This window comes from Brachionichthys hirsutus, chromosome 6 (genome assembly GCF_040956055.1).
Source record: "Brachionichthys hirsutus isolate HB-005 chromosome 6, CSIRO-AGI_Bhir_v1, whole genome shotgun sequence".
Classification (NCBI taxonomy): Eukaryota; Metazoa; Chordata; class Actinopteri; order Lophiiformes; family Brachionichthyidae; genus Brachionichthys; species Brachionichthys hirsutus.
Genome location: NC_090902.1, coordinates 9339409 through 9358230, shown reverse-complemented (window position 1 = coordinate 9358230; position 18822 = coordinate 9339409). Strand labels below are relative to the sequence as shown.

The window sequence follows — 18822 nt, the reverse complement described above, 5'->3', positions numbered from 1 at the left end:
CACAACATGAAAACAAATAAACGATTCAATCACAAAAACCACGGCTCGCTGCTGACAGGCTTGGGCATTTTGGGATTTGTAGATTGCCTGGAGTTGCGTTTAAACGCAGAGATCTCCACGCGCTCAGCTCTGACCGAGTTTTGACTTGGAGGAAAAGTCGTCACTCAGTTTGCGCATCACTTCTGCGTGGCTCTGTCCCGCCAACTCCTGTCGAACATTCCCGTAATTCTTCTTGACGAAATTGGCGAAGGGCGTTAGAGGCCGTGCCTTGGACGGCGTGAGTAAAACCAGCTGTCCCGTGCAGAGGGCGCACACAAACCTCTGCGTGTCCAGCGACTTGGAATGACGGCCGATCCTGAAGAACGGGAAAACGCACAAATCAAGTTTTCATGACCTTCGTGGATTTTGTTTTTTGTTATTCCTACGATATCAGTCGCACGTACGTATTTTGGCAGCGTGTGCACCGATACTGAAATTTGTACTTGATGTCATAGCTGTGGCAGCGGGTGACCATGGGCAGCTCGGGGTGCGCCAAGGTGGCCTTGCGCGCGTACAGCTTCCAGAAGCTCCCGTGGCCGTCCCTGACGCCGTTAATCAACCAGGTGGCGGCGTGACACATCTCGTGAATCAGCGTGTCCCTGAGGCGGTCTGGGGGGGGGGGGGGCGGAGCAATGAGGCGGAGGTGAATATAAACAGACGCTTGGACATGATTCCTCTGAGACCTGGGCAGAAGTATTACCTGCAGAATCACAGACTTTCTCCGACAGCTCAACGCGGGCGTAGCGACTGCCCCCGCCTCGCTCCTGCCCCGTAACGCAGTACCCAGCCGTTTTGCGCATCTTCTTATTCCAAGTAACCGACATGTTTTTTGGGAGCTAGAAGGAAAAGAGAACGTGTCATAAATACAAAATATTTATACGGTTAAAATTTCATCCTAATTGAAACGACTGAATACAAAAGAAAAGTGAAAGCACCTTATTGTCAAACACGCTGGCGTTGTAGAGCAGATAGAGTTTGCTCGTGAGTTCTTCCTTCTTCTGCCTGAAGCTGAGCCCGTAGCTGCTTCTCGGGTTCGATAAGGACTCCAGGAAACACCCCGGAGTCCGACACGTCGCCGCCCTACTGGGAGAGAACAGGGACCGAAAGCAATCAGCGTCGAATCTGAAGTAGAGGAACTTCCGTTTAGGGTTTGGGAAACATCCCAGAAACTTTGGAGACCAGATCCACTACCTGCTGGTGGGTCTGGGCTCCGACTGGCTGACTGTGGGCTTCATGATGCTGGATTTTGTGGGTGGCGTCGCGCATAAAGGCGTTTCACCTATCGATTTAGAGCCTGGCGTTCCGAGTCCCCTCACAGGAGGAACTGACGCAGGAGGCCCCATCGTGCGTTCTAAATGCAAGAACAACACCGAAATCCATCGGCGTCAAATGAAAAGCCAAAGAAAGACACGAAGCGTGAAACATCCCAGCGAAGCCGTTACCCTGCGTGCCACTAGCGGAGAACGCGGCGGCGAGGAACTTGTTCTTCTTCTTCAGCCTCTCCAGCAGGGACGTGAACTCCTCGTCGGAACCGGCGGACTCCTCCAGCGAAGGAGGCGCAGAGAGAGTGCGTTTGGAAACGGCCAGCGATGCTGCGCTCATGCAGGGTGACGAGGAAGGCAGATTCTCATCTTCATCACAAAGCAGAGCACTACTGATCTCAGCCTTCGGCGGGGGCTTCGCCCGACGAGTCCTCCAAGTGCTCTTCACCGTTTTATCGTCATCATCATCACTATCACTGACGAAGACTGGGGAGTCACACTGAGACAGGGGTCTCCTCCATGGACGCGTGGATGCCGGCGTGTTGCTCTTCGTAGGAACTGTTAGAACACAGAACATTAACGCACGTACGGTTCTACGATAGAGTACGACGAGCGCAGAGGTTAAACGGCGTTACCTTTGTAAGATATTGTCGTCGCAATGAAGTCGTCATCTGATGAGTCATCGTTCACAATAAAGTTTTTGAGGCTGTGAAGAGAAATAAAAGTTAAAACAGACATTTTTCAAACAGATACTGGAGAGAAACGTAACGGAAAAGCTCACCCATCTTTGCTCCCCCGCTCTGATACTTTCTTCGGCTTGGTATTTGGGGTTTTCACTCGTCGCAGAACTTCGATAGTCAAAAAATAATGTTAGAATTTGATTTACTGCCAGTTGACGGAGAAAAACGGAACCCAATGACAGGCTCGACTCACACGTCTCAAATGTCTCATCTTCTGAGCTCTCCAGGATGACGTTCGGGCTAAAGAAAGCGCAGACAACCATGAAAAAAACTGTTTGACAGATCAAAGTGGGGTGTTTTTTGTGGTGCATTCCAGCTTCATACCTGTATTGCTTTGAAGCACTGCATGGTTTTCGTGGCGTAGGCTTGACTTTGGGTGTGGCCTTTCCAACAAGAACTAAGAAAGGAAAATGTCAAATGAGTTTCTGGCAAAGCAAACGGCAAACTGAACACTATTCGTGGTATTGAGCTCACACTGGTCAAAGTCATCCTCGTCACTAGACTCGATCACGGACTGGCTTCGGTAAGCGATGCCCTCTGAGAACTTGTTCTCCTTATCGGGCCCGTCGTTGCTGTCAGGAACGGGCGATCCGGATCGATGCACGGACCAACTTGTTGCAGCATGGCGGGTCTTGTCAATCGTTCCGAGCAGCTAGAAAACAATCAAGACGAACATTAAAACTTATAATAAATACATCACCATTATTACACCTGACAACTATTTACAAGATGAACAAATTAACTACTTTATAATGAAATATATATATATATATTTGTTTGAAAAGGTCACAGTTGTTACAAAGCAATTTTTTTTTGGATGTGGCAAAGAACAGTATAAACCGTTACATTTAATTATGTAAATGCTTGTAATTTGTGCTTGAAAAAAACAGTTACAGATTAATAAACTGTCAAAAGATTGCACATTTATTTTCATCTTTCAATTGACTAATATCTGAGTAACTGAAATTCAAAATATAAACAAAAAAAAAATGTATTGACCAAAACGTCCATTAGAACAACATTGTGTCAATGATCATATGAATATGTATCAACACAATAAGCATTTTGATTAATAATATGATTATTTGGGTAAATACAAATAGTATAACTGCTAGAAGAGTTAGATGAGAAAAAATACAGAGTATAGTTAATACAATGGAAAGAACCTCTAAAATGAGTTCCAATCCTAACTCTTCTCACAATGTTGAAATAAACTGTTTCTGATTTTCTAGTTCGTGAATCGAGCAACGAACCTTTTTCTCGGCCGTGTCCAGCCCCCCCTCCGCGGCCCAGCCCAGCTTCAGAGCAACTCTTTCAAACAACTTGCAGGTATCCCCGTTCATAGTTTCTCCAGCTCTGCCGGAACGGGACACAACAGTTACATAATTCACCCTTTAGCTAATCCCCGCTGGATAAAAAGATGAGCTCGTAATAAAACCACACAGCCATGTTGTGCTTGTTGTAAAGAACCTGCAACGTTAGCTAGCTCCGAAGCGGCTAGCCTGCCTGCTACGTCCGGATATTGGTTTTGTTAGTGGTTCAGTGTTCTCCGATAGAGAGCACTGCCTGATCGATTGCATCATCCTCTAGTTTAATGCTAATTAAACATGTTTCTCAAGAGACATAATTACCAAATGCGCTTTTGCTCACCGGAATAAGAGACGGACCGAGAAAACGAGACGAACGACGGTAACATTTAAATCCTGTGCTTTACTACGCCGGAAGTTGTCAGAAAAGAATTGACCAATAGAAGCGTGTTTCGAAACACACGTGACACTGTAGTCTCCTCCCAGTCGGATTAAGGACCAGGACGTCACGTCCGGTTATTTGCCTTTTATTCATCAGTAATGCATCTTTAATAGTGCGATTCCCGACCTGTTTGTAATAAATCTTCTGTTTCTGGGTTTGTATCTTGACTCGGGATAGTTCATTAGACTATGAAGCGGTTCTGGATGTGGATTGTATCTTTTTAACTTTCCACGTCATTGTGAAAACAAGCTTTTTTCTTTTTAGATCAGATCAATCCTTGCTTTATTATCCTCTTGAGCGGGGATTGATCTCCAGGTTTAGGACTGGATGGAATGGAACCTCTCACACCCAAACATAACGAAATAATGCGACTGCGTCACTGAGGAACGTTTCATTGCCGACAAAACGTACAGAACATGAAGGAGAACCAAATTCCCCTTCACTACAACTGTAAGCATTAAATGTTAGTCTTCATACATTTTCAGACTCGCCCAGATATTAAAAAATGATAAATTGTTTAAATCCAAATGCCACAAGACACATCTCTTGGTATTCAGTGTAAATCACTGCTCTAGAACTAAATGTAATTCTTGAATTCACGTTGACGTGCCAAGCTCAAGAGCCCATAATGTGCATTACCTAGATCTCCAGTTGTTGAAAAAAGAATTCTAAACTGCTTTTCTAATAAACTACTACATTTATCCTAGTCCTTCCCCATGTGAAAACCAACATCAGACTCAAACGAGAGAAGACAGTACAGCTTCTCCTCTTTACTTCCTTTAATGATATTTTAGGCCTTATGGCATCACTGACAGAATACAGTCAACAGATATTACAAAAAGAAAAACTGCTTAGAAAATACTTACCTAGGCCGTTCCTGGTTTAGGGATAAAAACAATACCAATTATAGAACAGCTCTGAGAGTTCAATTTAAATTTAGACCATTTTCAATTCAATGTTAAGCTTTGTTCAATCACCCTCAGAATAGTGTGACATAATAGGACAATGGCTACTCAATATATTCCTCAGTTGGCAACAAAATGTACGTTTGCATTATTAGTGAGAATAAAGAGCCTCCATCTATTAATTGTAGTAATTTAGAACAGTTTAAGACAAATTTATTAGCCATCGCAACCTTTTTTTTATATATATATATATATCGTGAAACATGACAAAACTTAGGCCAGTTACAACGTTCACGGTGCAACATCGTCCCTTTAAAACACACAACACTCTTAACCCATTTATAAATAGATCAACAAGTAATGATGACTGGGCATTTCTTCCACAAGATGCAATATTTCCTGCACAAACACAAAGGTGAGGGTAAAATTCCACTGATCCAGGTGCTTGGGGGGGGGGTAAGCAGTGCAGTCACAATCGCCATGCTCACCAGATATACTACGCTTTCAGACACGAGTCTCAGAGCTGCCTGGAAATGTCAGGCTCAATCTGGCTCAGGAATTGCAGATGTGCGATACAAAGAAACAATGGGAGGTGGGATAATCGTGTGGGTTCATTTACAAATAATAAGTCCTATTAACTGTAATCGAGCTGGAGGCAGTTCTTCAAGAGGAGGACTGGGGTGAAACGGGTAACAACCCCATCTCAGGTGGCAATAATGTTGTTTTTTTTAAATGGCTGGGATGAACGAGGTTGGGGTGTGCGGGCAGAGAATCGGTGTGCTTGTGGTTCAGGCACTCTCACTGCTCTCTACTGATTGGACCATGTGTTCTGGCTTGTTGCCGCTGCTGTGGCGCTCCCACATCTGCAGGTACAGCCTCTCCAGGTTGGTTGTGTACTGCTTCGTGTTGAAAAGAGGGCTGCAGATTCGCTGCTTCCAAACTCGTGCTCTGACCATCTTCAGGCTGGGGGGGGGGAAGAAAGGTGAGAATTTAATTAAGATGCCTGAACATTCTCCATCATCTGGGTCACGGTGAATAACCTCAACCTAAGACTTGGTTTCCAGGACCCAATGCCTTAATGATTCCCATCATAAATATCTGGTTCGGAACAGGAGAAGCCTTGTGGACGAGAGGCCTGAAAGCCTGAAACCAACATTTCTGGAAAGCGCTCTTTACTCACTATTCCATGTCGGAGCCAAGTTTCACTGCGATGTCTTCGTAGTCCTGGCGGCTATGTGCTATTAGCTCAAGGCAGCCCAGGCTGTGGAGCTGTGAGGCAGCCACGCGAGAGGCGAGGGTCTCACCTTCACAGAAAGTTGAAAATCATCAACAGCCTTGAAATGAGCAACATTTTCAAGACACTTCATCGAGGGCTTCGTCCTGACCTGGCATCGTGACCATGGGCGTTCCGGCCCACAGAACATCCATGCCTGTGGTGTGACCATTGCAAAGCGGCGTGTCGAGGCACACGTCGGCGAGCTGACCCCTTCTCACGTGCTCCTCTTTGGGGGCCACGGGAGAGAAGATGATGCGAGAGCTGGGCAGACCCATGTTCTGAGCATACTGCTGGATATTAGGCTCGCCGACGGCGGGAAAACGAAGAAGCCACAGCACGCTGTTGGACACGCGCTTCAGGATCTGCACGGAAAACAGCGTTTGAAACAGATTCCACTCATTATACCTGCATGGACTGTTAATTTCAAAATTAATGTCTGCCAAACTCACATTGGCCCACATCTGAAGAGTTGGGGGGTCGATCTTGTAGAGCTGATTGAAGTTGCAGTAAACAATGGAGTCCTCTGGCAGACCATACTGGGAGCGAGTCGTCACGACGATTGTCCGTGGCACCTCCTCCCCAGTAGCAGCTTTGTTATTGATCTAAAATAGGGAATTGGAAACAATGTAATAAAGACAGAGAAGACTTTATTTAAGTGAGACCGTTTTTAAAGTTATTTTTCTTTTTTTGAATTTTTTTTACTGAAATTAAGTGCCTCCATTTCCCCCATCCAAAAATCTGTGCTTTAACGTTACATTCATGAAGACAGCAGGTCTGTAAGGACAGACAGACAGACGACAACCTGAGCTGCTCAAAGATCTGGAGAATCACGAAGCTAAATTAAACCGCTGATGTCATCTCGTTTCTGAACTTGATGTTTCGCACCCAAGGCCATTATATCCTCCATGGTTTAACAAGACGATATCCAGAATCAATATACCTGAGTCGTGGCCAGGCCATTGCTGACAGTGAAGCCATTGATTGTGACCTGGATTTGGCCTTGGTTGATCATATTAATGATGGCCTCAGCTGCTGTGTTCATCGGGATCACAGGCATGGACAGAGCTCCATTGGTCTCCCCGACAGATTCCTGGTTGTTGTCGCACTTCATCTGGTCACAGGAAACAATTTTACATTGAACATTATGTATAAAGGAATACGCAGATGTTGACCGAGCACAATAAAACACGAGTAAAAATTATAAAAATGATACCTACAGGTCATTGAAACAACTAAAAGCGAGTTTCAGGATGTGCGTTTAACCTACCTTTATCACTTTCACATCTGGCAGACTGTCCAAGAAGGCCTTCAGATCAATTCCATTTAGAACAATACGGTTGTCAAATATGTGTCCGTTAGATTTGAAATCAATCACCGCCTTTTTCTGTGGGTGAAACACGACAAAATAAAACGCTGGTTGTATACTATATTTTGCACCAATTAGACATTGCAAAGTGAAGCCAGGCAAACCTTCAGGTGAGGGAACATGTTGGCGTGGTCGCCGATGAAAAACGTGTTGGGCATGTAGGCCAGCTTCTCAGAATACTGCTCGGCAACCTCGATCGGCGACGTCTCCTTGTCGGTGATGATGTAGTTCATGAAGGGGGCCCCGCTAGTCCCGGGGTAGCCCAGCCACATGGCCTGGCGAGCAGGGAGGAGCAGTTTCTCATGCCCGCATTCATGCTGAACGTGCAGCCATTTACTCACACAGGCCTCCGTGACCGAATCAGAATGAACGCTCACCTGGACAGGGGCGGGACGGAGGGCAAACAGCTCATTCCGGGCTCCTTTTGTGTACCCATTCATGTTGACCAGAATGTGGACGCCATCCTGGTGAATCCGATCAGCTGCCTTGCCGTTGCAAGGAATCTACAGGAGTTGGAATTAAACGTTTGAACTCACAACAGCTACCAATGACCTAAAATGAACTTTAAAGGTTGATGGAAGACATTATGTCGAGAGCCAAACGGCAGCTTCAGGGTTAAAGGTTCACCTGCGAGAGGTCTGTGAAATGGTGAGCCTCTGCTATCACCTTCACACGGAAATTGGTGCTGTCATCGGGGCTGAGTGCATAACAGAACACCTTGGAGAGAGAAAAATAAATAAGACGCTCCACACACACACACACGCACACACACACGCGCACACGCTCGCTCGGTCAAATTAAAATGTATTAGAATTGTAACACGTACTTCAAATTTCTCAGGATTATGCATCCCAGGAATGGACTGCATCAGGTGGGAGGTCGGGTGGTTTCCAAAGTCAGAGCTGACGTAGCCGATGCGCAGCCGTCCACCACTGGCCTTAAGATCCTTCGGATGCTCAAAGGCAGGCTTATGTAGTGCATTGACCTAAAGAGGAAACAGCAGTTTAAGTACACAACTACAGCAATGGGGACATTTTGTATTACACACTGTGGCAATGGCAGACTGACAGGAAGCCAAGAAAATCTCCCGTGGAATCACCTCAAACCACGTCTAACACCCTCAACACAGCGTTCGCTTCCGTTCCCCCAAAGAACTCCGCGTGCCCGACATCCGTCCCCTCCCTCTCCTTACCATTACTTCTGCAGACGGCCATTGCCATCAACAGCCACCACCTTCCACCCCCCTCCAAGATATTTTAAACTTTACTTGCTTGGATCAGTGCGTGTACCTTGTCCAGGCAAAGGTTTCCGTGGCGCTCAGCAATGGCCTTGCGGAAGCCGTGAGACAGCGGATACAGCATGCTGTGGTGCGGATGCACCGAAGGCAAGCGGTTCTTATCCAGCTGGTCGGCAACAATGCTAACGAGCTTTTTCATCCGCTCGTCGTAATCCGTCCAGTCGCACACAATCTGGAAGAGTGACGGGACACGTTTCAAAATGACATTCTAATTCACTGTCACACGCATTCAACAAATAGAGCGCACAAAGACCTGCAGGCAATGTGCCAGGTTGCAGTAAGCATCGGGGAAGTCTGGCTTGAGTTTCAAGGCTGTGCGGTACGACGCAATGGCCTCTGGGATGTTTCCAGAATCCTGTTAGCGGGCGGAGTGTAAAACCAAAATGAATAGACTTCCACACAAAAGAAATGTCTAGCCTTAGAACACACAGAGTGATAAAGTATAAAGTTAAAATCAGGAATTATTCCTACCTTGTGGATGGAGGCCAAATTACTGTGAGCATCAGCAAACGCAGGGTTGATCTGGATGGCACGGGTGTAGCATTGCAGAGCTCCCTGCACGTCTTGCATTTCTTTCAGCGTGTTTCCCATGTTTGAGTAGGCATCAGCAAATGTGGGACTGATTCTAATGAAAACAACAAGAAAAACCTGCTTGGGATGCTTCTCAGACAATATCCAGTGTCAGCATGGACCGAAATGTTCAAGGGACGGCTTTTAGATCTTATGAAGCACTGAACATTTGTATTAAAATATAACAAACATAATCATTTGAATACAAAGTGAATCTCTGAATGCCAGTGGCGTAGCCTCAGACCTGATGGCCTCCTTGTAATGCATGAGGGCCTCCTGGAGTTTCCCCTGCTGCTGCAGGACACTGGCCAGGTTAGAATGAGCCGCAGCAAACTCTGGGAACACCTGATGGACAGCAGCGGTCACGAAGAAGAAGACATTTCAATAACGCTGCCAGCGATGGCCTCTTTTTGCATCATGAATTACGAAAAAACAAACCGTCGACTCTGCTCTCACCTCAAGTGCTTTCCTGTAGAGTTGAACGGCCTCCTCTATGTTGCCTTGCTCACGCTTGATATTGGCCAAGTTGTTCAGCGAGTCGGCATGAGTTGGACACAAACGCAGGGCTGTGTTGTAGCATTCTTCGGCCTCAGACACCTTCGAAAGACACTGAAGGTTTATCTACAAATACTCAGGACGGGCATTTGGCCTCGTCTCGGGGTGAATCCACACGGAGCATCGTCTTACATTGCCCTTCTCTTTGAGAGCATTCGCCAAATTGCAGTAAGCATCGGGGAAGTGTGGCTGCAGCTCAATAGCCCGACGGTAGGTGTCAATAGCCAGGTCGATGAGGCCTTGTTCATAATAGACACAGGCCAGGTTTCCATGGACAACGGCATGGTTCGGGCTCAGGCTTAGCGCTCTGAGATATCCAGCCACAGCTCTGGAAACAAAGAACACGCAGATGCAAGTTATGCTCAAGATTAATCTTCCGCAGACTTCACCTGCCGGTAATTAAATTATCTCTCAAAGTAACCGTTAGAGCACATTCTACGTTGAAAATCTGGTGCTGAAAGGGTTATAAATTGTGTTACAGACCTGCAAGTGATTACAGGCCTCGATGTACAAAAACCGCATGTAAAACACAGCGATCAACGCACAAGGGTCTCCGTGTGCAAATGGACAACTCCATCGGATTTGCAGTAGGGTGATGCAGGCAGTAACAATAAGCCTAATCACCTCATTAAAGTGTTCATCATTCCATCCATCCATCCATCCAGACAACTCACCTGTCAAAGATGCGTGCTTCCTTCAAAACATTTCCTAAATTTATGTACGCGTCAAGGAAATTTGGGTCCAGCGTCACTGCCTAAACATCAAGAGCAAAACCTGAATACACGGACAAGACAGGAACACGCCGATACAGAATTATGACGAGAGTTGATGGGAGATACGACGGACCTTTTCAAAATGATGTATGGCCAGCCATATCTCTCCTTGGGCATTGAACACACAGCCCAAGTTGCTCCAAGCCACGGCAAAGTTGGGCTGAGTTTCAATGGCTTTCAGGTAGCAAGCCTTCGATGGTTCCACGACGACAAAGCACAGGAAGGGAGGAGAGAGAGAGGAAAGGACGGAGAGGGGAGGAAAGGGAATTGCAAAATAAAAACAAATAGGAGATTGAGAATAAAAGAAAGAAAAAACAAAAAAGGGGCAGAGAGAACAAAATTAGTGACTCGTCTCCATCATCGCAAAAAGTGAGTCTACAGTTTGGGCTTCTGAGCGCACGTCTGATGCCATAAGCTGCATCGCTTTTTCCTACGCAGCGCAGATCCGACCGACACCCACACGCAGGCCGTCATCCATCAGTTATGAACACAGTCTCAATAACTGTCGGATATAGTCTGCCCCCCCCCCACCCCCCACACACACACCATCAAGATCTAAGTCGTGAAAATATTTATGCTGAAGATTTTGACACACAACCTTGGATTCTGGACAGTGCGTGCGAGTGTTGATCCCTGTAACGCAAGCGCAAAAAAACGCGAGCGCGCCGCTTTCGTGACCTTGCACCTGGCAAAGGTCACTGCTTCGCCGCTGCGCCAGCTGGATGACCAGTTGAGACAGCTGCAGACCAACAACTACACCAGACTGGCACACACTCAGCTCCCAAAATACATCAGATTCAAGGGGGGGACACTGTGGAAGGGGGCATTGAGGGATCTACCTCTGGCTCACCTTGTTGTTTTGTTTGTTTGGGATTTGGAATCCAAAATGTATTACTGAATAAATACAAACTTAAAATGCGCGATTTTTAAAAGCCAATTGTGTCTGACATTTTGGAGCATTTGGGAGCCAGGCTGGCTGTGAGTGGGGAGCAGTCCGCAACCAACAAGCCATAAAGGGTTGAGGGGGGGGGCGGGGGTCGCATTCTTGCGCTTGCTGCCATTTGGGTCGCTTAGAGGGGTTTCGCTGCGCAGCCCCTGCGTAACTGTAGACTCACAGCGCATCGTCAGAACGCCGCAACTCCAAATAAAGAAGGAAAAACAAAACAAAATAGGACAAAAATAAACATGTAAGAGTTAGAGGGAGCTTACTTGCTTTTCACAATCATTGCTTCCAAATCCAAGTTTCTTTTTACTCAATACAGAACTGGATAATTGGTATATTTTGTGTATTTTGAGAGATGTTTACTCTTTTCATTTGGTCTTCAAAGGAAGCCACAAGACAGAGGAGCTCAAGCATGAAGTACGGTGGTTTTTCTTTTGTTGGCAGTTACAAACCCGTTACCATATTTTTGGACTTTGTCAGAGTGGTGGCCGCAGCTGGCTGGAAGAGGAGGAGAGGACTGAGGCTGCCCTAGTGTTCCTTTCCGCCAGGCACCTACGCAGGAATAGTGCCACCCACCTGAAACCTTCTCAATAACAGTATCAGTCGTGGAAAAACCAAAAGAGACAAAATCAGAAAACAAGATCGTTAGTAAGTTTTCGAAAAAGACATATTTCTTTTTTAAATATGGAAATTTCTTCCAAATCACAACAAACATAAAAAAAACAGACTATTCTTAGTTTTCATTCATGCAATGAATGTCGCTTCAAAGAAAACAAAATCGATGCTTTGAGGGTAACCGGGAGGGAAGAAAGGCTTTGAATGCATTTAGTTATCGGTGGAGTCAGAATTTCAGTTTTCCATCGCTTAGCTTTACAAACTGCAGGGGAGCAGCTACTGGCTTGATCTTGCCCAAATGAACTGATCACATATATTTGGGAATATTACATATTTGGAGAAAAAGGGAAGAAGAATTCATCATTTTTCTTTTATCCGCTTCATGAAATATTTTTAATACTTTGATCTCTTTATCCTGGCCTGCTTTCTTGAATCCTGGCCAATGGAATAGGAAGAAAAAATCTGCGGTGTAATTATTTGTATCTAGAAGCCTCCACAGCTCTGAAATAAAGAAGTCATCGCTGTAGCTGCGCTTGCTTCTGTCTTTCTGACGCAGGTGGTGTGCAGATTGTGAGCCGTCTGCCTCACCTCACTTGAACTATTGTAAGAACTTCCGGATGAGCTCTCTTAAACCCAAACGTTGTCATTAGTGGATGTCAGAACGAACAACCAACGAGGTCAAATCGCTATGGCCGAATGAAAAGATACTGCACCAGCAGCAGAGTATGGAGAGCGCTATTATGGTATGCTTTGGAAATGACTGGGCATAGCTCAATGGTCAGGAAGACAGCTCTTAGCGCGCACATTCCACCAATTCTCAGCGAGCGCGCGGGGGGGCGGAGCGACAGAGCTTGTGACTCCCCGATGCTCCTCCCCACTCCTTTCCCCACCTCAAGCACGAAACAAGATGGCTTGTAACCAGTGGGATGACCCCACAGCTCCAGATTTGACCCAACCCGAGGAACCCCCATTACCGTTACTATAGAAACGGGCTTTACAATGACAAGTGGAAGTGTAACAGTCCCGTGCTAGCAGCAACTGTACTGACAGCAAACTGGAGACCAAAAGCTTGTGAGTGGGCAGTTAATAAACTGGAGTATCGTGGTTAGGCTAGAAGCCATCTTATCTTTTGCACTATCTTCTCATCAGTTCATATATTCTTCAAAGACCGAGCCAGCTTTCCCCCTCTAAAATCAATATTAAAATGCCCGGGCCGAAGCCCAATGACAACGATGCCGATTGAACATTGTGATTTTAAAACCCCAGCCTTTCTTCCTAAAAGGGGAGGGGCAGACCGCTGTAAAAGGTCGGGGTAAAACAATGGACGATGGGACTAATCGCGGAACAAGGTCGGGACAAAAGTTAAGTGTATCCTACAAAAAAAATATATATATAAAACTAATTAGTCTAAAAAGTCATTAATATAAAAAAGGACTATGATTTTAAAAAAATGCTGAAAACGTGGTGTCCACACCTTAAGAGATTAGAGAACTACCAGTTCCTGCCCTTCACCTGGTTCAGTGAGTTGAAGGGAATTTTCTAAGGCGCAGGATAAGAAAGGACTAAATTTGGTTTCAAATATCAAAAAGGGGAAAAAAAGGAAAAATGGACAATAAAAACAAAAATGTGAAAAATAAACCCATAACAAACATACAAAACACATCTATACAGATTCCAAGTCATTGTAACGCACCTTAGCTTCTTCCAAGCGCCCAAGGGCTTTAAGCAAGTTGCCCAAGTCACTTCGCACACAATAAAGATCCTGGGAAAAAAAAAGAGGAAATAAGGAAACTATTTAACAATGACCCACAGACCAATGAGTTGACTCTAATAAGTTTACTCATATACTGAGTCTAGGGAGTAAATTCACAAACCCTAAAACTGTTTCTTCTAACCTCCACCAGCTTAACTCATTCAGTGCCGTGACATATATACACACACATCAAGAAAGTGTTTTCGCACATGCGATCGTGGGAATGAGGACGCTCTTGTCCATGTCCTCAGTAAATATCAGACCTCTCTGTACTGCCATGAGGACAGATACCCCTTTTGGGGGATGATTGCCACCTATTACTATGCAATAAGCCGGAAGGACACACAGTGGAGGGAATATATGTTATATATATTGTTTGTACATAAATGTTTTATTGCAACATCAAAAGCTGTTTGTTTTCTAGAATTAATCAACTCTTGAGCTGTTTGACGAGTCACTAAAATAAAAATCAGCGATCTGCTTGGAATGCTTCTCGGCACGAAACACTCGTTTTCTCAGGTTTTTGTTGAAAGCTGAACTGCCAATATATTTAGAACAAAAAACGGTAGGTACACACTTTAGTTTTTATTTGGCTGGCTCGGCGTTTGCATAGTCATAGTACGTAATATTCTGTGAAAATGGCTGGCACAGAATGAGTTAAAAACAAACCAAACACCTCTACTTTCAATGATCATGTCGGGGTAGAAATGAAACAGGCTTGCTACCCGTCAACCGGAAAATACAGAAAGACACTCTCCCAGCATCATGTTTGGTTATTCTAAGGAATCAGACACAAAACGTGTGACTTACAGGGTTATACTGCAATGCAGATACGTAGGCCTGCACTGCTCCCTCCATGTCCCCCGCCGCCACGAGCGCTGCCGCCAAGTTGATGTATCCGTCAATGAAGTCAGGCTTCAGCCTCAGAGCGTGTCGATAATGTTCTATAGCCTCCTGCAGCTGCCCACGCTCCTTGTACACGTTGCCCAGATTGGAGTAGGCCTCAGCCAACATGGGGTTCTGTTTAATGGCCAAGGTGCTGAAGTGAGCAGACCTGTAGGACCAGAATGAGTCACAACCTTAGAACAAAACACGGCAGCACATTACAGGCCACGAAAAGGAGAACCTGGCTCGACGACATCAGCAAATATTTAAATAGAACATAAAATTGAACATCCGTACATTTTTAAAACGACTTCTTTTAGGCACCATTTATTTATAAATAAATTTCCAAGCTAGCAGGTTAGCTCAGATGAAGCTGTGTTTGCACAGATATGATGCATCTATAAGCAATAATTAGGAATATTTCTCAACAATACGGAGTTAAATGAAATAAAGTGTCACTCTGTCTGCATGGCTTATACCTGACTGCTTTTACTGCGTTCTGTACATGCCCACTACACAAACACATTTAACTGAACTTGCTTTGACTATACTACTGGCATTGGGCTCAGCAAATTTTTACACCTGTAAATTTTGAGACCTAAAACACTCGCCTGCAAAACATGGATATTCCCACCACCGAAACATTGCGAGACAGAGCAAGATTTAACAAAGGATTTCCTCGACACATCCCTTGTTGAATTAGACTCCGGGAACCAGCTGTCTGTGCACCGTGAGCCGCAGAGCAGCCATTATGCCGCGTCACTCCCATGCCACATGTTCAGTGTACGCAGACTCCTCCTCCCCACACCTCACCTGTCAAGTCTTCGGCACTGGAAGTGGATGGAGGACAGGAGCAGCAGCACACCGGTGTTATCAGGCTCCTGCCTCCATAGCTGCATGCAGTGGCGTTCGGCTGCCTCAAAGTCCCCCGACTGATACTCCCGGTGTGCCAGCTCTGCCAGCCCTTGGAAGGAAAGCATACGTTTTGTCGGTTCTGGACCACCACCACAGCCCAAAAAGGGGGGAAACAACATGTTAGCGGTGATGCAAGAAATTAAAGGCGACAAATGAAGACAAATTAAGAGATGAAGCTGATGTTGTCAATGACATTAAAAAAAAGAGACACAGAAATGTATGTAACAGGTCAAATGAAGATAAGTTAAATAAAGTGTTGCAATCCAAAATTGTATCAAAATTGAGTAACTCGTTTTTACTGAAATTGGCTTTCTTCCATAATTGTATGAGACTGGTCAACTTTAAAAACAGATACAATTCCCTTTTAACACCATATACGATGCGTCTTTTCTTTCAGAAAGCCAGGTAGTAACTTTTCAGATTTGTGCTGTTGGTTATCTCCAATTTACAAGCAGTTTATTGCAAGAATGAAATTAAAACAAGATCATTTCACTTCAAATAACATTTTATTTTGTGGTTTAAGTTGTCGAGTGCTTTTGCCTTCTCAGTCAGCAAACCAAAATAAAATTTAACAAAGACATGAGATGACCAAAGAATAACAAGCAGGAAGGGGGTGATAGCACAGCAAACATTCAGAAATGTTAAGTCACATTCATTATCATGCATTTTTTAGAGCAAGGGACATTTCGGGCAGTAAATTAGGTCTGTCACCGCTAACCAGCCATCTTCTTCTTGGACGTTTCTGGTTTTAGCAAGACTTGTTGCTACAATATGTGTCTTTAATTATCTTTTGTATTTGATTAAAATAACTTGTAGAATTACAGATGAAACCAAATAGCACCAATTCAAAACCCGTACGAATGGAGAGAATATGCAAGAAAGGTTGGCAGACGGTTTCCGTTGACACCCATATCCTCCATGCTTTATTTACATTGACACATTCACAAGGGGCAGTAAAATATCAAAGGTTAAGTCAACAGCTCGCAGATATAAAAACAGATGGCATTTAGAAAACACAAGGCTGGGGCAGTGATGCAACCAGTCGAAGATATTAGACAAATGGACACCTGGAGGCAGAGAGCTTTTCAGTTCTTTGTTGTTTTCACACACATTTATCATGCCTAGCTTGAATTGTAGCTAAACTACCCCCTCAACATTCTATTTAATTAGGAAAACGCGAAATCGTCGTCAGACAGGAGCTAGAGCTATTGTAGGGCCCCGCGTTCAGCTCTGAGACCAGAGCTCGAAACAAAGGAAATCTAACGGCAAATATTTACATGTAAAACCTATTTACAAACACTTTAGATATAAGTCAAATTTAAAAATCAATGTGCATTACCATCGAAGTCAAACCTGCATAATACCATGTTCGTTAGGGTTTTCTTTTGTCCGAAGCGAGTTGCTTCCAACGGAGACAAAGCTAGTTAGCATTAGCCCGACATTGCAGCTAAGGTTAGACAAAAAAGATGCACAAACTAAGTCCACGTTAACAGCGCGACGGTACTTGACCATGCGAACGAGAGATTGTAGAGAAGACACTTGTCTAATCTTTGTTAATGGACGCTAGCTAGCCTCCTCGGCCGGACATTGGTGTTAGCATCGGTGTTAGCATTGGTGTTTAGATACGTGACTTTCAATCTGAAACTTTAAATAGCAGCGACTCACCTGTGCTGTCAGCCACGTTCCCCACTGAGGTCGCCATCTCCTCGGTCTTCGTGTCTCGCACGGTGGTCGTCAACGTGCCTTCCGGTAGAAAACAGTCCAAGAGAAAACGGTGTGACCGGAGACGTCTTCCGAGGCTGCCGTCGAGCTAGCACGTTGTTCGGCAAGCTAACGTTTAGGAAGCTAACCTACCCGTTTGCTTAGAAATTCCGCATAGAAGAAATATTCCAGTGGTATATATTCGAACGAATATTAATTCATTACCCAACCTTGACTAATTAACGAGCTACTGTCTTAAATCCTGATGATATTGTAAGGAGTCAAGGAACAGGACGGTTTCCTCGTCGACTAAGGCGGCTAGGGAACATAAAATGGCGTAATGGGTGGATCTGATTATTGAGAGAAAATAGATCCGTGAGTCGCCATTACGATGAAACGTGGATAGATTTGTCATGTTGTTTTGGCAATATATATATATATAAACAAAGTTTACATATTATGTATTGCAATGGTGTTAGATTAATTTGTGGAATAAACATCACCGAAAAAAAAAAAAAAAAAGACGACGCACGATATTGCGCGGAAGAACACAGTGGCGCAGTAAGACAGGGTGCAACCAAAACCGGTTCCCTCGGCGACGTCAGACCGGCCTCAAACTAAAGACAATGGAGATGAAACATGATCGCAATGTCTGTGAAGGTTCTCAGTCGTCTTGAGGCCTTTCTGTGAGGAGTTTACATGCCCATGGGTTATCTGAATTGTTTCACTTATAAAAAAAGACAGTCCCTCACAGTGACCTATAACAGCGTTTGAGTTCGCTTTGTGAAATGGGCACAGGCCAAAGTGTCTAATTATAACCAGGAATTTCATGCAATTCAATTCAATTGACTGATTTTGTGTTTCTGTGCAAACAGCAAATCTCCTAATGACCAACAGAGGGCAGCCTCTATAACGCTTTTAACACATGACGGGTTTGAACATGGCGTCTGCCTTTGATGATTTATTCCTGCAGGTCCCACACATATGATATGTTTTTTACTTGCCTTCTGTTACAGTGTCATCTTTGTTTTAAACTATGTAATAGTTTCAAAATATGCACGAGTCTTGAAAATATTTTTGATTCAAATCAAATCAAATCTTTATTTGCAGACACAATGGTCCAATTAAAAAGCACATTTTGTCATTCATCGATCATTAAATATTGCAAACAATCAATATGCAGTGACTTGGGATTCGTGCATCTCCTCAGTTCACTCCCATGTCGGGGCCTGTGAAGTGCTGCTCATTATTAACGAGCCATTCTGCTGTGAAGATATTGAAAAGGGGGCTCCAGCTTTCTGCACCTCAGGCTTTCCCATAGTGCCTCTATGGGAAAGGGGTTGACATCATCGCCTGTGTTGGCTTTTCTCTCTGTGCTCAAAGCATGCATAGGGGGGGGGGCAGGGTTTGTGTACTCTTCCACACGTTGCTCACTCTGCATACTCCTTAGTGGGCACTTGCATGCAGGAGGTGACGTC

General features: G+C 44.8%; 2 protein-coding genes across 3 annotated transcripts; both read right to left on the bottom strand.

Annotated features, from left to right (window-relative positions):
* Window positions 1–123: 123 nt before the first annotated feature.
* gcna (germ cell nuclear acidic peptidase) lies at window positions 124–3384 on the bottom strand. The gene is made up of 12 exons (XM_068740849.1): window positions 3295–3384; window positions 2516–2693; window positions 2366–2438; window positions 2235–2281; window positions 2083–2149; window positions 1937–2007; window positions 1482–1859; window positions 1231–1390; window positions 975–1119; window positions 740–875; window positions 444–648; window positions 124–355 (listed from the first exon to the last, which is right to left on the bottom strand). Exons 1-12 carry the CDS (start codon window positions 3382–3384, stop codon window positions 124–126), a joined length of 1782 nt encoding a protein of 593 aa, XP_068596950.1.
* A 1499-nt stretch (window positions 3385–4883) lies between these two features.
* LOC137895397 (UDP-N-acetylglucosamine--peptide N-acetylglucosaminyltransferase 110 kDa subunit) lies at window positions 4884–17345 on the bottom strand. 2 transcript variants are annotated; one of them, XM_068740879.1, is made up of 22 exons: window positions 17309–17345; window positions 15542–15722; window positions 14654–14897; window positions 13784–13852; window positions 10606–10722; window positions 10434–10513; window positions 9892–10087; window positions 9661–9801; window positions 9449–9549; window positions 9106–9259; window positions 8888–8989; window positions 8627–8806; window positions 8164–8322; window positions 7965–8054; window positions 7715–7840; window positions 7442–7612; window positions 7239–7355; window positions 6912–7082; window positions 6421–6573; window positions 6081–6333; window positions 5876–5999; window positions 4884–5658 (listed from the first exon to the last, which is right to left on the bottom strand). In XM_068740879.1, exons 1-22 carry the CDS (start codon window positions 17343–17345, stop codon window positions 5484–5486), a joined length of 3141 nt encoding a protein of 1046 aa, XP_068596980.1. In that variant the 3' UTR covers window positions 4884–5483. The 2 variants fall into 2 exon arrangements, with proteins under 2 accessions (XP_068596980.1, XP_068596981.1); XM_068740880.1 differs by having other exon boundaries at window positions 15542–15692.
* Window positions 17346–18822: the final 1477 nt, after the last annotated feature.

Coding starts and splice junctions, on each gene's coding strand:
- LOC137895397 (XM_068740879.1), bottom strand. CDS start 17,345: ATGGCGACCTCAGTGGGGAACGTGGCTGACAGCACAG. Junction 15,723..17,308: donor GAACGTGGCTGACAGCACAG/GTGAGTCGCTGC, acceptor GTGGTGGTCCAG/AACCGACAAAACGTATGCTT. Junction 5,659..5,875: donor CTTGGCTCCGACATGGAATA/GTGAGTAAAGAG, acceptor CCCCCCCCCCAG/CCTGAAGATGGTCAGAGCAC.
- gcna (XM_068740849.1), bottom strand. CDS start 3,384: ATGAACGGGGATACCTGCAAGTTGTTTGAAAGAGTTGCTCTGAAGCTG. Junction 2,439..2,515: donor CGAGGATGACTTTGACCAGT/GTGAGCTCAATA, acceptor TTCCTTTCTTAG/TTCTTGTTGGAAAGGCCACA. Junction 1,860..1,936: donor GACGACAATATCTTACAAAG/GTAACGCCGTTT, acceptor GTGTTCTAACAG/TTCCTACGAAGAGCAACACG.